At 42.7% G+C, this 21,492-nt stretch overlaps 1 protein-coding gene across 4 annotated transcripts in view; it reads right to left on the bottom strand.

The window, feature by feature from the left end:
- Positions 1-21,492, bottom strand: part of ep300b (EP300 lysine acetyltransferase b) — a 155,494-nt gene that overhangs the window by 26,470 nt on the left and 107,532 nt on the right. For all 4 annotated transcript variants that reach the window (XM_084328213.1, XM_084328214.1, XM_084328215.1 and 1 more), the window contains exons 21-23: positions 18,259-18,315; positions 17,274-17,351; positions 16,812-16,885 (exon numbers count right to left, since the gene is read on the bottom strand). In XM_084328213.1, coding sequence (XP_084184339.1) covers positions 16,812-16,885; positions 17,274-17,351; positions 18,259-18,315 — 209 coding nt within the window. The remainder of the gene's footprint in view (positions 1-16,811; positions 16,886-17,273; positions 17,352-18,258; positions 18,316-21,492) is intronic.

Below are 21,492 nucleotides of genomic sequence, written 5' to 3'. Positions count from 1 at the left end.
GGAAGGCTCTCCACAACCTGACTGCGCCTACAACCTATACCTTCATCTCAACTATTCTTCTGTTAGCCAGGTTTGCTCTCTGGGTTACACATTTACCCGATAGATTTGCTCTTTGCTAAAATTGTGATTGTTTGAAGCTTGTTAGTCTGTTGCCTAGCTTGCCGGTTTGCTTCCCGGTGTGCTAGCTGAGGCTCTGTCTGGCTGGTGCGTTCCGTGATTCGTAGCTCATTAGCCAGGTTTGCTCTCTGGGTTACATATTTATCCGATAGATTTGATCTTCGCTGGGGTGCCAGGGTGGCGCACCACGTACAGCACTGCGGTGCAACACGGCCGTCCCGGGTTCGACTCCCGGACCCGGCGACCTTTACCGAATGTCTTCCCCCTCTATCCTCCAATACTTCCTCTCTCTCTCTACCGGAATGCCCGGTAAAAAACCAATACAATATCTACCAAAAAGAAGAAAAAAAAGATTTGGTCTTCGCTAAATTTGTGATTGTTTGAAGCTTGTTAGTCTGTCAGTTGGCTCATCGGTTAGCTTTGCGGTGCACTAGCTGAGGCTCTGTTTGGCTGGTGCGTTCCGTGATTCGTAGCTCATAAACTAATCTCGGGCTGGCTACTCACTGTAGTCTTCAATAGTCTGTAATGAGTAGTCTGTAAATTCAGTCAGCTTGGTCTCTTTGTTCGCCTCTTCTGCCTGTGAGCTTCCATCCTAATAGGCCATTCTATTTTTGTCTTGCCCCGTTAGCTTGTTGGCTAACTATCTCCCGGTCCGCTAGCTTACAGGCTTACCCCGTTAGCCAACAAGCTAACAAAGCAAAGCAAGGCTAACTATCTCCCGGTCCGCCAGTTTACAGGCTTATCCTGCTAGCCCGACCTATTGATTTCAGTCGCGCCGGTGGACAAATCGTCCTCAAGAGGGCCCACATGTGGGCCATTGCATGTAGAACTTTTCCTAACTTTAGGCCCTGCCCTACTTAACATCGTCAACACATCACTGTCTACTGCACTACTGGCGTGGTGCCCTTGGCCTTTAAATGAGTCATCATTAAACCACTACTTAAAAAAACTAACCATGACCCTCTAATCTTGAAAAACTACAGACATATCCAATCTTCCTTTCTTATCCAAAATATTAGAACGGATTGTTGCAATTTACTGACCATCTATCAAGTAACAACCTTCATGAATGTTTTCAATCTGGCTTTAGAACCTTCCACTCCACCGAAACGGCGCTTACCAAATTCACAAACAACTTACTGCTTTCTCTTGATTCTAACTTAACTTCTGTGCTCTTATTGCTTGATCTCAGTGCAGCCTTTGACACGGTTGATCATTCCATTCTTCTGAGTCGGCTTGAGAATCATGTTGGCATTCAGGGTCACGCACTTGCTTGGTTTAAATCTTATTTAACATAAAACACACTCCATGGTCTATAATGATTTAATATCCGAGACCTTCACAGTGCAATGCGGTGTCCGACAAGGCTCTGTTCTGGGCCCTTTGCTATTTTCCATTTATATGCTACCCCTCGGCAATATCATTTGCAAATTTGTACGCAGATGACACCTAAGTATACCTACCTATTAAGCCGAATGATTCCTCCCAATTACAAAATCTCGAGGCTTGCCATTAAAAACTGGATGTCGCAAAATGTTCTGCTCCTTAACACAGATACAACTGAGATGTTAGTCATTGGCCCCAAAATCAGAGAGGCCTGTTTTAAGACATCTCCCTCAAATTTGTTACTCGTCGTGTATCTCAGAGCTCCACCATAAAACATTTTAAATTTTTTATTCCTCCCTCTCATTTATGCACATATTAAAAATGTTGAAGATTCGCCATATTTTAACTCTGGCCGGCGCTGAAACCCTAATTTATGCATTTGTCTCATCACGTCTAGATTACTGTAATTAGGTAGGTCAGGCCTAACTAATTCAAGTGTCAAAAATCTTCAACTTGTGCAAAAATGCGGCTGCACTGATACTAACTAAAACTAGAAAATGTGATCATATCACACCAATTTGTCCTCCCTACACTGGCTTCCCATTCAAGCCAGATCTGACTTTAAAGTGCTACTCCTCACTTACAAAATTTTAAATGGGCTCACACCGCTCTATCTATCCGATCTCATTTCACAATACTCGCCCGCTCGTGCTCTGCGTTCACAAAATGCGGGGCTCCTATTATTCCTAGGGTAAAAAAGAAATCCGTTGGCCAGAGCCTTTGCCTACCGCACTCCCGACCTGTGGAATAAATGACCCGCCGTCGTCAGGGGCGCCTGCTCTGTCGAAGCTTTTAAATCCTCACTAAAGACCCATCTTTTCTCGCTCTCCTTCAACCTACTCTGATTTTACCTGGTCGGGGATAGACCCTTAGTTTAATCTGTCTAGTTCAGTTAGGATGTCTGTTATTTCCTCCCATGTCTGCTTTTTTGCAGATTTTCTAACCCCTGTCCTTGTCTCTCTGAATGGATATAGAGATATAGAGATTCCAGTGACCGTTCTACCTCATACTGGACATGAGCACCACTGGCCCCATGGATCAGCTTCATACCGCTTTCTGTCTGACTTATAACTTCAACCCTTACCTGCTCTACCTCAACTCATTTTGAGTAGTTCTCTTGCCCCCCGGGGCAAATGACCCTGAGCCATCGTCTTGTATCTCATCCTGTATACTAGCGCTTGTAGTAGTTCTTAGTTCTATTTACTACTTTAATATTTGTTTATATACTTTGATTCTATTGCTACTATGTATGCATATTGTTGTGAAGGATCAGATTAAACCGAATATGTATATTTATTTATATATATATATTTAATTGTATTTGTATATCGTTTGATATCCCCTGTATATTCCTTGTACAATATGCATTGAATATCCCCGTTTCTACTAAACAGCCCATAATAGTTTCATTCTACCATTGGACGAGAACCTGGCGCCAGGTTGCCATACCCCTAGGTTCAAGTTCAATCGTGCCGCCTAACATGTCGAGGCAACCCCCGGTTCCGCGCAGTAATATGCCGGGCGAAATACGTGTGGTACTATTTGTTCATAGCGCATATATATATGGCGCTCGTAAAGTAGAACTTTCCTTTTAGTCCAGTTCTTTACCCTCCAACAGAGTAACAGATGCAAAAGCCTCCCCACGAAGCACGTGCGGTGTAGTAAGGCCTACTTGGCCCAGAATAGGCATTGAGATATCGTGTAGATTAATAGTTGAATGGTCATAGTTTGGCACCATACCGTCGAGTTGGACGTATTCTATTAAGCTAATAATAGTCTATTTATGTATGGTGCATCGTTCGGTTCGAGTTCTACAGTTATCAGTACCCCCATCGTTCCTGACGTTATCTGGACGCTTATCCAGGCTGGTCAGACCCCTAGTGGTGATTGCATCCGAGGAGCTCCGGGTCAAGAGCGACTGGACCTGTATATTGGATTACTCTACCCGACGACGGCGAGCCTTCCACGGCTCTTGGATTATGCTTTATGTGCTTTGATTATTCCATGGATAAAGGCCAACACTGTCGAGTGTTGGAATTACCCCCCGGAGAGGACTACAGGTGAGGCGGCGCTCTACACGTGAGGTCGCACCACGTCTCTCCGTTGTGGACCGGCAGATACCGTTCCACAGAGGGTCCAGCTGTATTCGTCTGCGGCCCGAGGTTCTGTGGGCACTGGGTCTAAGACTTTGGATTCTCCCAAGACACCGTCGGCCAGATGGGATACCGCCAGCGACTTCTCTAACCCCCCCCTCCTACTGTCTTACAACCAGCGGGACACCCCCCCCCCCTTAGTGTATCCAGCTATAATCATTTAAGTACTATCGCTATCGTTTCCTAAATATTCCAGGTTGTATACTTACTCCCTGCGCAACCAGAGATTGGACATTCAATGTTGATTTACCTACGAATACTCATTTGCCATAAAAGTGCATATGCAATATTTCAAATCATAAATGTAATTAAGTGAATGTTGTATACACCCTTTGCTGTATTAAATATTCGATTTGGTCCATTTGTGTTGGTTCGTTTCATCAGGTGGGAAAGTGTTCATCATACTTATATCTTGTACTGGGTGGCCAGAAGTTAAAGTACATGAGGTAGTGGTATTAAATATCATATCTAACAATACAGTCAGGGAATTGTACCCCTCAGCTACACATATACTGTATATATGCGTACTACATGTATCTATTGCTCCTGTCTGCCCACTGCAAACTATGGGTGGGACGATACATCGACCCAGATCGATACATCGATCGAATTATCAATGATCCAATAGGATCGATGCAACGTAAAAAGATCGGTTCATATCGATACTCTTATTTTGAAAACCCTGTGGCGAGTCTCACGACCAAGCGCAGCTCCGGCAGCTGGATTCGCGCAAGATTATCACGGGAGATGTGAAAACAAACCATCTGGCAGAGTCAACAAGAGCAGTAGCACATGAAACGCCTGTGTGTGAAGACAGCAGGGCTCCAGAGTGCGCCAGCAATGGGTCAAATGCATCTAACATGCTTTGCATCCTCGCCATTCCTTTATGCCCACGTCGCGGTAAACTAACGTTAGCTGCTTACGCTAACTAAGCTAAGCTAACCCTGCTTAGAAACATAGAGAAAACAGTTCCATTAGTCTCTCTCTTTACGTTCAATGATTTTAAGTAGTTACATTGCGCTCGTCACCAACGCAAGAAACACCGGTATCGAATCCGGCTGTCAGCGTTGCCTCCGGCTTGGGCCGTCCGTCATACTGACTCAATTGGCAGAGTAAGCAGGAGGGGAGTCGATGGGTGGTAATCTGGACGTTGTAAACAGCGACTCCTACAGGTCGGTCAGGGCGCCTGCACAGCAAAGACAGGAAAATGGCGGGGGCAGTGTGAGCCTCCTACACGTTACTCCTCGCCAATGAGAGTCCGCGCTGGCAGGTGAAAAGAAGTGACTGGCTGCCTCCACATGTATCGGAGGGGACATGTGATGGGCTTCTATCCTCCCTACGACCGGCCAGTGGGGGGCACATGCGAGCAACGATCAAGACAGGGGAGGGAAGAATTGGCACGGCTAAATTGGGATGGGAGAAAAATAGAAGAAATGGAGAAAAACTAGATAGTTGATTATAATAAACATTTAACTTCATTAGCTGAAATATTCTAAAATTATTAACCCATTCAGTACCAACCACGAGATTAGTCGGGTTAACTCGCCATGCGTTGAGTGCCAAGACCCGAGAACTGGGGTTTTAATCGTTATTTCTTTTATTAGCAATATCCATTCATTTTTCATCCATCCAGCCTGACGTTATCATTGGGAATGGGTCTGAGCTCGAAAAGGGCAAATACCACCGCCTATCGTCTCCCGGATGGTATTGCACATCATTGGATTGGATTGGGTGGGACTGTGCATCAGAAAAAAATTCCGGTCCCGGGGTTTCCCTTCTCGGGCAAGCAGTATCGTGTTATCACATTCACTGGCGAGGCTGGGAGCAACGTCGATTATGTGTTTTGGTGCTATAACGTTGGATCAATAAACGCGATCAATATTGGAATGCCGATCAGGAATTGAATTAATCTTTTTGCAGAACATCTGATGTGAGGTAAGGACTCTATTTTACCAGTCTTGGGTTAATCAGATGTTTTTTTCTCCGCCATCGCAGCGCGCGCGTGTGTGTGTGCGTAATGTTAGCGCTGACCACGGCATGGATAATCGATTTTTCAGCCCGCTTCTTGACTTCCTTATTGGCACACTAGCCATAATATGGTCAAGGGGCGTGGCTCTGAATGAGTTAAAGGTCCCATGCATTATAAATGGACTTTTCCAGTGTTTAGCATTGTTTCCTAGCAATTGGGGATTATATCAATGTGGTCTGTGTCGTTAATTATCATATTGACTCATCAGTCTAGTCTCGAGTTCACGAGATCTTCCCTCACTCAACTAAGCCGTTCTGATTTGACAGTATTGCTGACGTGAATATAGCACTGATTTGCAGTAACGCTCCCTCTATGGTTGTAGCGCATAGTGTAACCCGACACTTCCTCAAACGGGTTTTGACAGAGAGGCAGAGAACGAGCAAGCGAGCAAGCGGGAGAGAGAGAGAGAGATAGAGGGAGAGAGAGAGGGGGACCGGCGGGACAGCGTGCAGAAGTGTGTGTAAAAATGTGTGTGCGCCATCTCTCTCCCTCGTCGGAGCATTTACACACAAACTTGACTGCGTGTGTGTCGGGGACGCGTGAATACTTTCGACAACAAATGTTTGTTTCCACGTTCGAGTTTTGCGCTCTGATTGGCCAGGTCATGTGACATGTGCGCCAATCGTGGGACAGAAAGTTCTGCGCCGATTTCTGGGTCTAACAGCCTGCAAACTACCTGGCGTTCTATCGCCATGCTCTAAGACAAACTCTAACCTTAACCAACTTCGAAAGAGTGCCTAAGCTTAACCGTCGAAAGAAGGGCAGGCGTTCTATCGCCATGCTCTAAGACAAACTCTAACCTTAACCAACTTCGAAAGAGCGCCTAAGCTTAACCAGTGTATAAACTTGCGGTCCCACGATTGGGCGTACATGTCACATGACCAGAAATGACCTGGCCAATCAGAGACGCGGAAACAAACATTTGTTGTCTAAAGTATTCAGGCGTCGGGGACGCATCTCTCCTCTCTCTCTCCCTCGTCGGAGCATTTACACACAAACTTGACTGCGTGTGTCGGGGACGCATCTCTCCTCTCTCTCGCTCTCTCCCTCGCCGGAGCATTTACACACAAACTTGACTGCGTGTGTCGGGACGCATCTCTCCTCTCTCTATCCCTCTCGCTTGCTCGTTCACTCTCTCTCTCTCTCGTATGTATCAAGCTGTGTGGGTGACTGTCACTCAAATCGCTTATGGGCGGAGCCCATCCAATAACAGCCTGAAATCCTGAGGCTGAAATTATGCTTTTGAGTACTTGATTAGAAATATAAAACAATGAATTTCTTTAAAAACGTACAGATGTCTTCCATAGACTCACAGGAATTGTGTAAAGTTGCCCAAATAGTGCAAGGAATAGCAATGCATGTCCCCTTTATCTGCTTTAAGCCATTCTCCCTTTCTGTGTGTATGCGCGTGTCCGCGTCCCATATCTGGTCTTTGGAAAGAACAGATGAGGTCAGAGGAGTTTGATAGTATTTACAGAGGATGGACAGATAATGTTGATATTTAACCTCTTCGACCAGTGCGGTCCATCGGCGGACCGCAAATGACATCACGTCATAATTCAATCTGTCTAGACTGTCTGACAAAAGTATCGTTTTATTTTTCAAACATATTCAAGTATAAACATCATAACCATGTCACAACAGCAGTTATAATTAGGTATGTCCGATATTATCGGACTACCGATATTATCATTAAAATGTGATATAGGAAAATATCGGTATCGGTTTTCAAATTTCTTTTATCTTCTTTTTTACATTTATTTAACCTTTATTTACCCAGGCAAGCAAGTAAGAACAGATTCTGATTTTATTTATTGTCAAAAGTATGCATAATGTTGTGTTAATTCCACGACAAGAGATATGTAATGTTAATTACCTGATATTATTCCGTTTTTGGGGGGGGAAAACCCTGCATATATCGGTATGGGTTGATATCGGTATTGGAAATTAAGAGTTGGACAATATCGGTATAGGTAAAAAAGGCAATATCGAGCATCCCTAGTTATAATGTATATTATCATCAATATGTTAGTTTACCAATATGTTAAAGTGTTATTAGATAGATTTTCGTTTTCGTTTTTCTATTGTTTTGGTCGCGAAAGTAGACCATTTTGGAAAAATTGAACGTCGGGAATTGTAGTTATTTTTACGCCATTTTGAAGAGGACACAGAGAGCTTTCAATGAGCGTTGGAATTTTTCCGAACGACACTTCCCAAAGGCCTGTATGGGGCTTCAAGCAAATGACTTCTGTATGAATCTTTTTAATATCTCTTATTACTCGGGATAATAAACCACAAAACTTAACGTTATTGGCATATATGGGAGCACAGTTAGTTTGTCTCCCCTATTTCTAGCATGTAGCAACAATCAGATTTGAAATTAGTTTCAAAGATGGTGGCACCCTGGCAAAAATAAAAAAGCTACTGTACATACACATACAGTACATTTCATTATCCGTTCTTATGCACGACTGGTGATACTAAATCCAAATTGAACTCGGGCATTTGAAATATAAGATTTGGCACAATCCATAAATGTGCGAATTGGCTATAATAAAGGTAATTTATAAGCCTGCTATTCTATAATAATATTTCAAATTGCATTGGTCGGGATGGGAGAATTCAGTACTGTATCTACAAAACATTCTGTTTAATCATCTTCCCTTTATTCATTTCCTTAGATTTCTTTCTTGATCTCAAGAAGGTACTGAACGAGATCAGTGGCAGTTTTTCATGTCTGGTCATTTTTAGCATGGTGTTATTCACTGTCAAAGATGCAAAGAAAAATCATAATTCATATTCCCCTTTGTTTCATCACAATATTTCTGACACTGGGAATACATTCACCGAGGTCCATAGATGTCCCTAGATACCAAGAATATGCAAATGGGCCTTGTAGAAGTGGAGCAATATTCCATTTACTTAGGCAGGGGAGGAAACTAACTTTTTGGCTTACCAGCCAACTGGCGAGTATGAATTTTTTTACCAGCCAAACACATTTTTTACCAGCCATAAATAAATCGCTAATTGTGATAATTACTTCTTTGTATGTCTTCGTCTAAATAGATTTTCAATCATAGTAATAATCACACCGTGTCTCTACTCTTTAAAATATTTATTACCATAAAACATTAATAAGTGTCTCAACTCTTCACAATATTAGCATAAAACTAGAGGTGGGCATAGATTAATTTTTTTAATCTAGATTAATCTATCTGCAATCCTGGATTTAATCTAGATTAATCTAGATTAAAATGGATACAAAAAAAGAAAAAAAAACCTGCCGAAGGCATTCAAAATATGTGTGTTCTACCCAAATAATGACCAGAAGTAAGTCCTTACTTTTTCTTTCCTCCTTATGTTTCTCAGGCCAGGTGGCCCATTACACCATGAGCCCATCTCCCGTTTCCAAAATGCATTACAGACTGTTTGAAAAAGCTGTTTTGCTATGATAATTGGTAATGAAATATCAAAATAATGTTCAATAAGATGTACTTGTGTTTAATAAGTTGTTTTATTCAGAAGTTAACACAAATAAATAATATTACCAGTACAGTACAGTATCTAGCACTCTCAGGAGCAAAACAGAAAGAATCATTTCAAACTTGAACTATGTGACATGGCTTGAATCAACTGCTCCAGTGGAGTTGCTCAGTGGCCAATGGTGTCAACTGTGGTTGTACTGGGCAGCTCCCAGGTGTGAATGGAACTGTGTGAATGTGAAGCAGGGCGTTCCTGAAAAAGAGCATTTTTTAGATTAATGCGTTAATTATATTATCGCGCGATACTAGTATAGCGTTAACGCAGCACGTTAACGCCGTTAACGGCCCAGCTCTACATAAAACATTAGGATATCACATATTAACATGAAAGAGGGAACTATTCTGGACTGGGTTGGGCTCAACTGGGCAGTGAAAGATGCTGGGCTGGACTGGTTGGGCTGGTCTAGGTTGGACTGGGTTGGGCTGGACTGGGCTGGGCAGTGAAAGAACCAAGCATTTCACTGTAATGTAATAGCTAAATAAAAGTCTAGGGCATATGGGCGAGTGGTGATATGGGGGGAAACCCGGTAATAATAAAATGTCACTTTTTTTATTAGCGCAACGATGATGTTAATTGGTTATGGATTATTATGAGGCGCAAATGGGAGGAATCATAAGGGGGGAGTCAGAGTTCGGCTTGTGCCAGTGAGCGAATAGGCAGATTGCAGAATGATTTTTTTGTTTTGTTTACTACTCGCCAGTGTGGCGAGTGCTCTTCATGAATCACTCGCCAAACATAAAGAATACTCGCATTTGGCGAGTAAAGTGGCCTAATTTCCTCCCCTGTACTTAGGTATGTATTTTAGGCGGATTTTCAGAAAATAGGGCTCCGGGCTTAACACATTGGACGCCAGACCCGAGATAAGTCGGGGTTTCATCGTCATTTCTTTTATTCGATATTTCCATTCATAATCCATCCATCTAGCCTGATATTATCATTGGGAATGGGTCCGAGATCGCAAACGTCCAATACCGCCGCCTAACGCCTTGTGGCCGGTATTGCACATCCTTGGAAACCCTCTGGCTTGGGCTGTGTCGATCTAAGAAGTCCGGTCCGGGTTTTCCTTCTCGGGCATGAGTAACGTTTATAACACATGGATTGGGGAGACTCGAGCACCGCCGGTTCATGTGCGTTGGTGGATTATCTTGGCAACACGATCGACATCAATACTTGGAATGGCGATCAGATAATTGGAATATTCTTTTTGCAGTACATCCTAGTCAAGGTATATGCTATCAATCTTGCGTTGATCCAATAATTCCTTCCCCGCGATCGGAGCGCGTGTCTGTAATGTACTGTGTAACGTATTCCGTTGGTGACGATCGAAGCATAGACCCCCCCCCCCTTTCATGAAACATAATACCGATAATCTAGCATTGATTTCAGATTGATTGTTGATCCAAGCGAGGAATGGCACGGTTCCTAGTGAAATGCACTAAAACGCAGTTACACACAATTACTCTAAAACTACTCATATTCACCACGGTATAAAACAGGAATGTATGGATGAAAACATTTTCCGTTTCTTGCATCTTGACCAGAAGAAACTCAATGACAATAGACTATATTATTAGATCCATAGCTATAATATTTAATATAGTTCTCTTTTTCTTTTTTATATAAATTCTTTTGCATTTATTGCTTTTCATGGTCAGACATGACCAACAGAGGAGGAGAGGATGAACGGGAAAAGAGGCTGGGAAGACATGCGACAAATGTCACCGGGAGCGGAAGGCGAACCCGGGACGGCCGCGTGGGTGTGCGAGGCACTATGCGGTGCGCCGCGAGGGCGCCCCATATTTAATATAGTTTTAGCACTGCAAACACCGGCATGTATCCCCATTCATTACAGCGCTGGCACACGGCCATACGCCCACAGCGACCTCTGGCGCTGAACTAGTTAAGAGGTTAAACATAAAAAATATAATACATAAATGTATACATGATCATGCAACATAAAGAAAATTGTTGTAGGAACGGTTTGGGAGAGGGAGGTAGGGAGGGGTTTTAGGTTGTGTGTTGAGAGTTTCAAAAAAATGTAACTTAAAGTTTAAAGCTCAATACATCAAAACGTGGCACTTTACAGTGAACAGGAGGACTATTTGTATTAAAATAGATGTCTGGAAGAGCTCAAAAATAAAAATGTCAAATGATATATATATATATTTTTTTTTTATCTACTTTTTCTCCCATTTTCTATTTTTCTCCCATCCCAATTTCGTATCCTCCAATTCTACCCTCCCCTGTCTCGAACGCCGTTTGGCCATGCCTCCCACAAGTCGGCTGTAATGTGGACGAAGCCATACATTGCACGAGTCCCCTCCGGTACTCGAGGTAGCAGCCGTCGCATCTTTTCACCTGCACAGCGCGATCTTTCAGCGTCGGGGGTCTGCGCTTTGGAGGGACGCCGCCCCCGTCGCTTCCTGATTTTACTGCGCAGGCGCACCAACCGACCTGTAGGAGTCGCTGTCCACAACGTCCGATCCCCACCCATCAGCTTCCCACCCCCTAATATTGCCAAATGTATTAGTATGAACGACCAGCAAAGCTGAATGCAATGCGGAGAGCTGGGCTTGAACCCAGCGTCTCCTGCATTGGTGGTATGTTACGAATTGTGTTAAATGGGCATGATATAGTCTCTTATCGATCGTAGGCACCTGAATCGAATCGTATCATGGCAGACTGTGATATCGGCAAATATGGTCCAAAGAATCAATATTGTATCGTATCGTGATGAAACTGGTGATTCCCACCCCTACTGCAAACACAGGAACTATCTAACCCCTCTCGCTGTCTCTCTGAGTCATTGACTTGAGTGTTAGTATGTCATTATACAGACTGCAGTGACTGTTCTACCCCATATTGGTTATGAGCACCACTGAGGTCATGGATCAACTTCATACCGTCTTCTGTCCGACCTACAACGTCTAAACCATGCCTGCTCTACTTCATTGCTGGGCTAGGTACTTCTATTCTATTCCTATATATGCTTATTACATGTATTTATTGCTCCTATGTCCGCCCACTACAAACACAGGAACTCTCTAACGCCTTTTGAGCTCCGAGCCTTGACATTTTGCCTTTATCTTATTTTCATACTAGCGCTAGTTTCCCTATGCTTTTTCTTTTGTTGTTCTTAGCTCTATTCTATTTAAATCTTTCAAAATGTTCTTATGTACCCCCGTTGCTATTGCATGTACATATGTGTTTTATTACACATACATGTACATTAGGGGTGTAACGGTATGTGTATTCATCCGGCAAATTTACGGTACGGCCGTCATGGTGCAGTACGCGCAGCCATACGAAGAATACGTCTCGAAAGTAGGGTTGCACATTTTACAAATCTATGCTTACTTTACACTGGCTTACATTGATCTTTAACGTAGATGATGAATAAAACGTTGAAACTTAGGCACGATGACAAGAGGACAGAATTAACAACTCGCACCGACACTCTGCCCTCTTCCTCTCCTTCTTTACTACAGCCTATTTGTCCCTAAAATAAAACCATGATGAATTAATTAAATGTTTAACACAGCAGGGTCATTACAATTTTGCAGTTTTCTTGTTCGCCCAATAATGGTAACCAATGGAAAGACACACACACGCGCGAACACACACGTCAACTTTCTCCCGTGGACCACAGACTTTCTCACAGCTGATCGGAAGGAAAAAAAAGCACTACATACCACCAGATCATCAGAGCTCCTCTCCAGTTGCTGCTACTGTGTTTACATCCCCAAAATATTGATAATCCTCTGCCTCTGCAATTTAGTCTGAGAGATACAAGCTAGTTTTGTCTGAGAGATACAGGCTAGTTTAGTCTGAGATACAGGCTAGTTTAGCCTGAGATACAGGCTAGTTTAGCCTGAGATACAGGCTAGTTTAGTCTGAGAGATACAGGCTAGTTTAGTCTGAGAGATACAGGCTAGTTTAGTCTGAGAGATACAGGCTAGTTTAGTCTGAGGTCAGGGTTACACGACAGGAAAACAGCGATGTTGCATTTTCGAAAGATTCCGTTTGCACGTCCAAGTCGAATGGCAACAGCGTTTTAGCTGGCCCAGCGGCAACGCTAAAAAGGTGTTTTCTGCAAAAGTCCCTTGGACCGGTGCCATCTAACCTCACGCGAGTCGTTGTTGTAGACATCGACGTCCGCGTGCCCTAGACATCGACGTCCGCATGCCCTCACCAACGCCCGGCGAAAACCGGAAGAAAACACGATCCAGCCATACTTTTCCAGCACTGAATTATTCAACATGAAAGACCAAGTAGCTCAGGTGTTCACAGCCTTTCTTATTTTAAAAGCTATATTACAGATTAAGGAATCACTTAAATCGGTCCAAGTAAATTGTTCTTTCGTACTTTTTTGCTATAGCTACTTACTCTTGTTGTCCTGTACAGTGACTAGCGGACACGCGCGCTCTGTGTTAATAGATCTGTGCTCGCAACGAGTACCTGCCCGCGCATGCTAAGTGTTGAATTCAGTGATGAATGCCTGCCCGCGCTTGCGACATCGTTGCCTTCTGACCTTACCTAGGTTTCTGGCAACGAGGAGAGCTCAGGAGACAACGATCGTCTAACCTGACTGTGTATTTCACGAGTGAAAATGCAACGTCGCTGTTTTCCTGTTGTGTAACCCTGGCCTGAGATACAAGCCTGTTCAAAGAGATTAAAGCTAGAGGGGTACTTCCTATCCACACAGCTACTGAGCCATTAGAGACAAATTCTGAAAACGCCACCCGTTTTCTACCCAGAGGACAACACTGCTTCATCCTCATTTGAGATTCAGTGGTTCACTGGATTTTATGCATTACTGCCACTTAGTGGAAAGAGTGATGGGGATCAGTAACCTCAATAGAAAAGAATATAATAGAATAAATCAAGAGCCTCTAGGTACTGGTGTACAAGAGAACAGTCGTCACACGGAGAAAAAGATCATCCGACTCAAATGGCATAGTGCAGTGAGTAGTGCACACTTTATGGGAAGTCATTCAGAGCAGAGAAGTTCAAAGAAGTTAACTAAGACATCCAGGTACTCCAAAAATTCCTTGTAAATGATGTACGTAATCTAATTAATAGGGAAGTAGCACTGTGCTGTACATTGCCGTTATGTAGTTTTTAACTGCACAAAAAAATCAATTGATTGCCGTTTAACTTGTCCGTGTCCAGTCCTTTCGATTAGCCCCACCGTTCATTGTAAACAATGATGCATGTAATTATATTAACGTTACTGTGCACTGTTGTTGTAGCCACCGGTTAATTCGCGATTTTTTATTGGTTTGTCATGACAAACCAATTACATAATCCAACATATGTGCAAAGAAACAACATATTCCAGTTAACGGTATATTTTTTTAATGATTCGTTACGGCGAAATCAATACTTCCATTTGTATAAATTGCGTTAAGCGGAGCTTAGTACTCCTGCCTGGCTGAGGGGCTTGTTGCAGCTCATGCGCATGCGCGCGCTCGGCCAATCAGAGCAACGCGGAAACACAACTGCATTGCGGAAAGCATACACGCGTCCCGTCTCCCTGTGAGTGGCTGTCTCGGAGTGATGACCGGAGTGTTTGGACGTCCCGTGATGAAGACCGGGAGGATGCTCTGCGCCGCCCCTTTGCCTCAAATAGATCCGCTATCAGCTCTATCTTTAATCTTTCAAAATGTTCAGTTGCTATCGCATGCACTTATCACTTATTATGCGTTTCACTACACATATGAGTGCATGCTTACCAACTGTTCGCCTGTTTTACTGCAACACTACCATCACCGACATCTAAGAAGGGAGATCTCCCCTTGAATGGCCCTTCTAAGGTTTCTCTCCTCCACATTGCCTGTGGTGCATTTTTTCCTATTGCTAGGTTTTAGTGAGTTTTTCCTTACCTTCGCGTGGGGTATGTCTGGGAGTGTTGCATTTATTTAGCATTTATTTGATTTTTTTTTTACTTTATGGTGTTCTTGTTTTGTTCTTGACTTATTGTGATGTTTCTTCTTGATTTGTTTAAAGAAGACGTGTCCGGCCCATGGGGACATTAACGTGTGTTGTCGGGCCTTACAAATAAATTTTATTTTATTTTGATTAGAATTTATTTAATTATCATACTTTTACAACCAATAAAAGGTAAATGTTTTAACTTAATCTTTGAGAAAATGTGCTTTACATATTGTAATCTTTACTCGTTTCTATGGTAACTACTACAGTACCCATAAGCCTCGGAAATCTTCGGCCTGCTCTGATGTTTGAATCCTGTTTGAATCCCTTTACATTCCCGTTGTCTTAATTTTAGCCATCAATAAAACGTTAACATGAAAACTACAGCGTTTAAAAGCAAATGAGTGAGGTAAACATGAGAATATAATTCCAATTGTGTATTATGGTTGTCAGCGTTCGCTTGAGCCTGGTCTTCAAATGCAATTAACCCTTTCCTGGAAAGATTTGCATTAGGTACACAATCTTGTACCAGTTACACTCCCCCCCCCAAATGTAAATGTAAAACACAGATCTCATTTACTATGCTCAACTCTTCTCCCGTCAAATGTCAGACCAGTTGAATAAGTGGAACCATATAAACCCTCTACCTTGAGAAACTCCTTGTGGTAAAAGACCATATCGCTGCTGTCGGGACAAAACCTCATAACTCCATTTTTTTTATATTATTTTTTTTATATAAATCAACTCCGTAGATCATCCTCCATACGTGTGTGTGGGTTTTACAAAGTTTAAACAATGGGAAAGCATTAAACCGATCATCTGTCTAAACCTCCTAACTCTATTCACCCTCAAATCTGTGTTCGTTTTTCTCATCTGCTGAAAAGTTGGGTTTTTGGAGTTATGAGGTTTTGTCCCGACAGCAGCGATATGCAAAAATACATCCGGAACCAGGCGGGTTTTAAAATGATAATGTGACTCCGCAGGACTATAGGAACCAGGCGGGGCAGGTCTATAGGAACCAGGCACGTCTTAACATCTTAAGCCCGAGCGGTCCGGTACGAGATTTATATCACGCCATAAATCCATCTCTACAGAATGTATGAATTAATGTTGCGTTTCCCCCCCCAAATGTAGCCAAGAGTAAAGATCCTAACCCTGTCAAAACAGCAGTCAACGTGTATATTTTCAGCACTACGTTTGTTTACCAATGATTGTTTGATTGTGTTATTAGTGAAATATGAGATTATAGAAATCTCAGCGCATCGAGTCGGGAAAAGGCTCTTATTGGCGCGAGAACTTGGTGCAACCTAACTTGAGTGTAGTCTTTTGAGAGAAGAGACCAGGGCTTTTGAATTTCTAAATACTACACTTTCCAGCTCACGCCAGCCCCTGTCAATCATCTGACTTCTAGCGTGAAGCTTTTTTTTCGGGATCATATCTCACAGGTGGAACAAACCTGAACGTTATTGCCATAAAATAGAACCCAGTTAGTTTCTCTACCTTTCTGTGAACATCTAGCAAAAAAGCATGTTGCAATCTGATGAAAAATGGCAGAGCGATTTACAGTATAAAAAAGTAACTGTACTTACAGTAACTTTCATTCAACACTGATACAGCATAATAAGCAAGAAAAAAATGCAGACCCTCACCTTTACTTTTGGCCGCGTATTTGTTCTCTTTCCGCATCTTATTGGCCTTTTTAAGGCAGTTGTCACACACAAAGCTGTGGATGAGAGAGAGAGGAGAGAGGAGAGAGAGAGAGAGAGAGAGAGAGAGAGAGAGAGAGAGAGAGAGAGAGAGAGAGAGAGAGAGAACCAGATTTAAAATCAGTACAAGTAATTCATACATCGGACAAGATTTACCAGCAGTGTCAGCTATCTCTGTGGCTGCATCAAGTGGCCCGTCTTCCCCCTCGCTTGAGATACAACCATCTGGGAGGAAATTGTCTCAAAACTGCTTTTCGTTTTGCTAGCAAACTGGCTGTATGCACAGAAAAGTGGAATAAAAGCTTTGAGGAGTGAGCTGGGCTTGAACTACATTAAGTTTAAGTGATGCCTGTGCTCCTGCCTAGCAGGCAGGCATATCGGCCTGTGATGGAAAGAGTAACTCACCCAGTCGGCCATATGGTGTCATTATGCAGGACACAGATCTGGTGCATTTTACGACCACAGTCGATACATTCCACGAGCCTGGGGCAGAGAGCGTTGGAAGAGAGAGACAAGAGAAAGGGAGCAAGTTGAGGGTTAACGATGTCACACATGATGGAAAATATTCACTCTTTTCTCTGCAGGAGATTCAACGTGGGCTCAATAACACGGACAATAAGCCATGATAACTAGGGATGTCCCGATCCGATCACGTGATCGGGATCGGCGTCGATCACGTGCTTTTCAGAGGATCGGGGATCGGGAAAAAATAATAATAAAAATCGGCAGTCAAAAAAAGAAATTTTATTCAACAAACATGACCATGTCCACGTCTTAAACTCATACGGAGGCCTTAGTTTTGGTTTTAAATTACATATAATATATCATCATTAATGTATTTATTGTCACACAGAGCAGAATAATTGTCCACAACAAACACATTCCCCTTTTTAATTAAGACCGGCTACACGCTACACGCTCCAAAACAAAACAAAAGCCTCCGCACTCGCGCCCCGGACTATAGGCAACAGATGGGCTTGTCTCGCTCTGCCAGTTTCTGACAAAAATGCGTCAAAATTGATTACTAATGTGAAAGATCGGATCGGAAACGATCGGATCGATAGATATTTAAAATCACATGATCGGGATCGGATCTGGAGCAAAAAAAGGCGATCGGGACATCCCTAATGATAACCAAAACAGATGTGGCTACTTGTGAAATCTTTTTTTACCGTTCGATCAAATCGATATTCTGATATACAGTATACACAACACTGCTAGCAGATAAAGAAAACAATAATATGTCCAGACACGCCATTTCATATCCAAAGGGCTCACATTAGCTGTAAATTTTGAGTACATTTCGTCAGTAAACAACCATCACTTAGCAAGATTGTATATGGGATATTTACAGAGATGAGAAATGAAAGGAGAGAGAAAGAGTACATACAACTCAGGGTCAAGTGTGTCGTTCTTCTTCCTCTGGAACTGCTCTTTGTTGATGGACCTGTGAGGAGGACGAAGGGAGAGAGATCAGAGTTCAGCTATGCCACTCTTGAGCCATGCTAACTTAAAAAGGACCATACCAGTGTTAGTACATGCCAATGTCCATTGTCAACATCGGCCACATTGTTTACATAAATATCAACAATTTTCCCCAAAATTGTGTTTGTTTTACGTTTTGTCCATGTTCAATAAATGTTACAGAATGTACCTGAAAATGTGTGTCAATGTTCGGATCCCATGACTCTGTTGTGACTGATAGCTCAGAACCAAAGTATAATGGAGGTCAACGATTGGCTGAAAGTTATGTGTGTGAATTTGTAAACAGGACGAGGAAGTTGGACTCGCACTCAGTAAAAGATGCGTGCGCGGTTCACGGCTGTGGTAGTTAATCTAGTTATACATAAATACGAATAAGAGAGTAAATACATTTTCACAAGCTGCCCAGTTCGCTCAGACCCTGGGACTGCGTAATAAGGTGATTTGATAGCAATGCACAAATTCGAGTAATTAAGAGTAATAGTGAATTTAGATAAAATAATCAACTTTCAAAAGGGTGAATAACCTATACCTAACCTTTCAAAAGGGTGAATAACCTATACCTAACACATTTCAAAAGGGTGAATAACCTATACCTAACACATTTCAAAAGGGTGAATAACCTATACCTAACACCTTTCAAAAGGGTGAATAACCTATACCTAACACCTTTCAAAAGGGTGAATAACCTATACCTAACAACTTTCAAAAGGGTGAATAACCTATACCTAACAACTTTCAAAATGGTGAATAACCTATAACAACTTTCAAAAGGGTGAATAAACTATACCTAACAACTTTCAAAAGGGTGAATAACCTATACCTAACAACTTTCAAAAGGGTGAATAACCTATACCTAACAACTTTCAAAATGGTGAATAAACTATACCTAACAACTTTCAAAAGGGTGAATAACCTATAGCTAACAACTTTCAAGTCTCCTAGAGCAGTGGTTCTCAACTGGTGGGTCGCGGGGCCAATTTGAGTGCGTCGCGGATGTGTTTTTTCTTCTTCTTTATGCTGCACTTTTATTTTGAAGGACATACATTTCCCATGACGTAGCGCGCGTGCAGTAGCCGTTTTCTGCCAGCATTGTCATGACAGTAACACTAACGTCGTCACATCAGTTAGCGTTCATTGATTCGAGCATTTGTAAACGCAAATACGACTACATTAAATATGGGTTTTCTTACATTGAGGAGAAAAGAGAGGGACCAAAACCTCAGTGTGTTGTGTGCAGTGAAGTGCTAGTACATGAAAGCATGAAGTCATCAAAAATGAATATACTTCATAATACAATGCTGTTCAGTATCCCCTGATAGGGTAATCTCTGCTACAGTTCAATTTAGATTCTTGAAACTTGATGAGCATCACCAGTTTAAACTTGTTTAAAAGGAGGTGTGGCTGGGTGGCGTAGCGGAGATTGCGCTAGTCACCAATGCAAGAGACTCCGGTCTCGAATCCCGGTGTCAGCATTGCCTGTGGCTTGGACCATCTCAATTGACAGAGTCAGCGGGTGGAAGTCGATGGGTGGGGATTGGACGTTGTGGACAGCGACTCCTACAGGTCGGTTGGGTGACGCCTGCACAGCAGAGACAGGAAGTATCGGGGGCAGCGTGAGCCTCCCACACGTTACTCCTCGCCACTGAGAGTCCGCGCTGTCTGGTGAAAAGATGCGACAGGCTGCCTTCCTCGTGTACCGGAGGGGACATGTGATGCAAGGCTTCTATCCTCACTACAGCCGACCAGTGGGAGGCGTAGTCTAGCAACGTTCAAGACAGGGGAGGGGAGAATTGGCAATATGAAATTGGAATGGGAGAAAAATAGAAAAATAAGGAGAAAAAGTGGATAAAAAAAAAACACTTGTTTAAAAGGCATATATGCCTGTAATTCAAGATAAGTCAGCCTTTTTATTTAATATAATAAAAGTCTGCCTTTTTATTTCATGTGTTCAATTTAGATTCTTGAATCATGATCACCAGTTTAAACTTGTTTAAAAAGCATTATGCCTGTAATTCAAGATAGATCTGCCTTCTGTAGTTCTCTGTACTCACTTGGTAAAGCATGGCACTAACAATGCTGAGGTTGTATGTTCGATCCCATGGGACTACATATACTGAAAATCTATGCACTCATGTGCTGTACGTTGCTATGGATAAAAGGGTCTGCTAAGAAGCATATATATTTTTTTGTTTATTTCATGTTTTTTTTTTTTCTCACTTTTTCTGTATTTTTCTCCCATCCCAATTTAGTCGTTATGCCAATTCCCTTCCTGGTCGTTGCGCGCATTGCCCCACTGTCGGCCTGGGGAGGGTGTAGAACTACCACATGCCTCCTCTGATACATGTGGAGTCAGCCAGCCGCTTCTTTTCACCTGACAGCGAGGACTCTCACTGGGGGAATGTAACGCGCAGGAGGTTCACGCTATTTCCCCCCGATCCCCTCCCTGCTGAACAGGCGCTAGGGCTGAACGATTAATCGATTTTAAATCGAAATCACGATTTTAAATGATGCAATTAGCAAATCGCCAAAAAGAATTATCGCATTTTTTTTTCTTCTTTTTATTTAACCAGGAAGTCCCATTGAGATACAAGATCTCCTTTGCAAGTTGTTGTTATTGTTGTAGGAACGGTTTGGGAGAGGGAGGTAAGGGGTTTTAGATTGTGTGTTGTGAAGTTTAGACTTCAGAGAGGGAGATTAAAGTACAGAAAAAAAAGGTACCGTTGGGTACCGGTATCGATTCCCAGGTAAAAAGAAAAATGTTCAGGCTCGGTGTCCCGAACAGACCCAGTGCGTAGGCCAGATGCAAGCCGCATTTTCCAATAAACCTCTGTGGGGCTGCTTTAAAAAAAAATTATCGCAAATTTTATCGCAATTGCAATATCTGTCGTGATTCGATTATTTCCCAAAATCGTGTAGTTTGGTAAAATTAACACAACCTAAAAAGATTTGACCGGACCCAAGAAGATCGATAGGTGTGGAGGTATTAAAGCGACAATGTTTCTCCCCTTGGCCCTACCCCTCTGTTTTGCGCATTCCCGCAAGAGTGTAGTGTTGTCCCATTTCACTTTGGATCAAGAGGTAGTGACTTTTCAGCCCTCTAGATGGCCCTACAAACTGAGTGTTTCAAGATGCAGGCTCG

This window comes from Notolepis coatsorum (genome assembly GCF_963971535.1).
Source record: "Notolepis coatsorum genome assembly, chromosome: 14".
Classification (NCBI taxonomy): domain Eukaryota; kingdom Metazoa; phylum Chordata; class Actinopteri; order Aulopiformes; family Paralepididae; genus Notolepis; species Notolepis coatsorum.
This window is presented reverse-complemented; position numbering and strand designations above follow the sequence as displayed.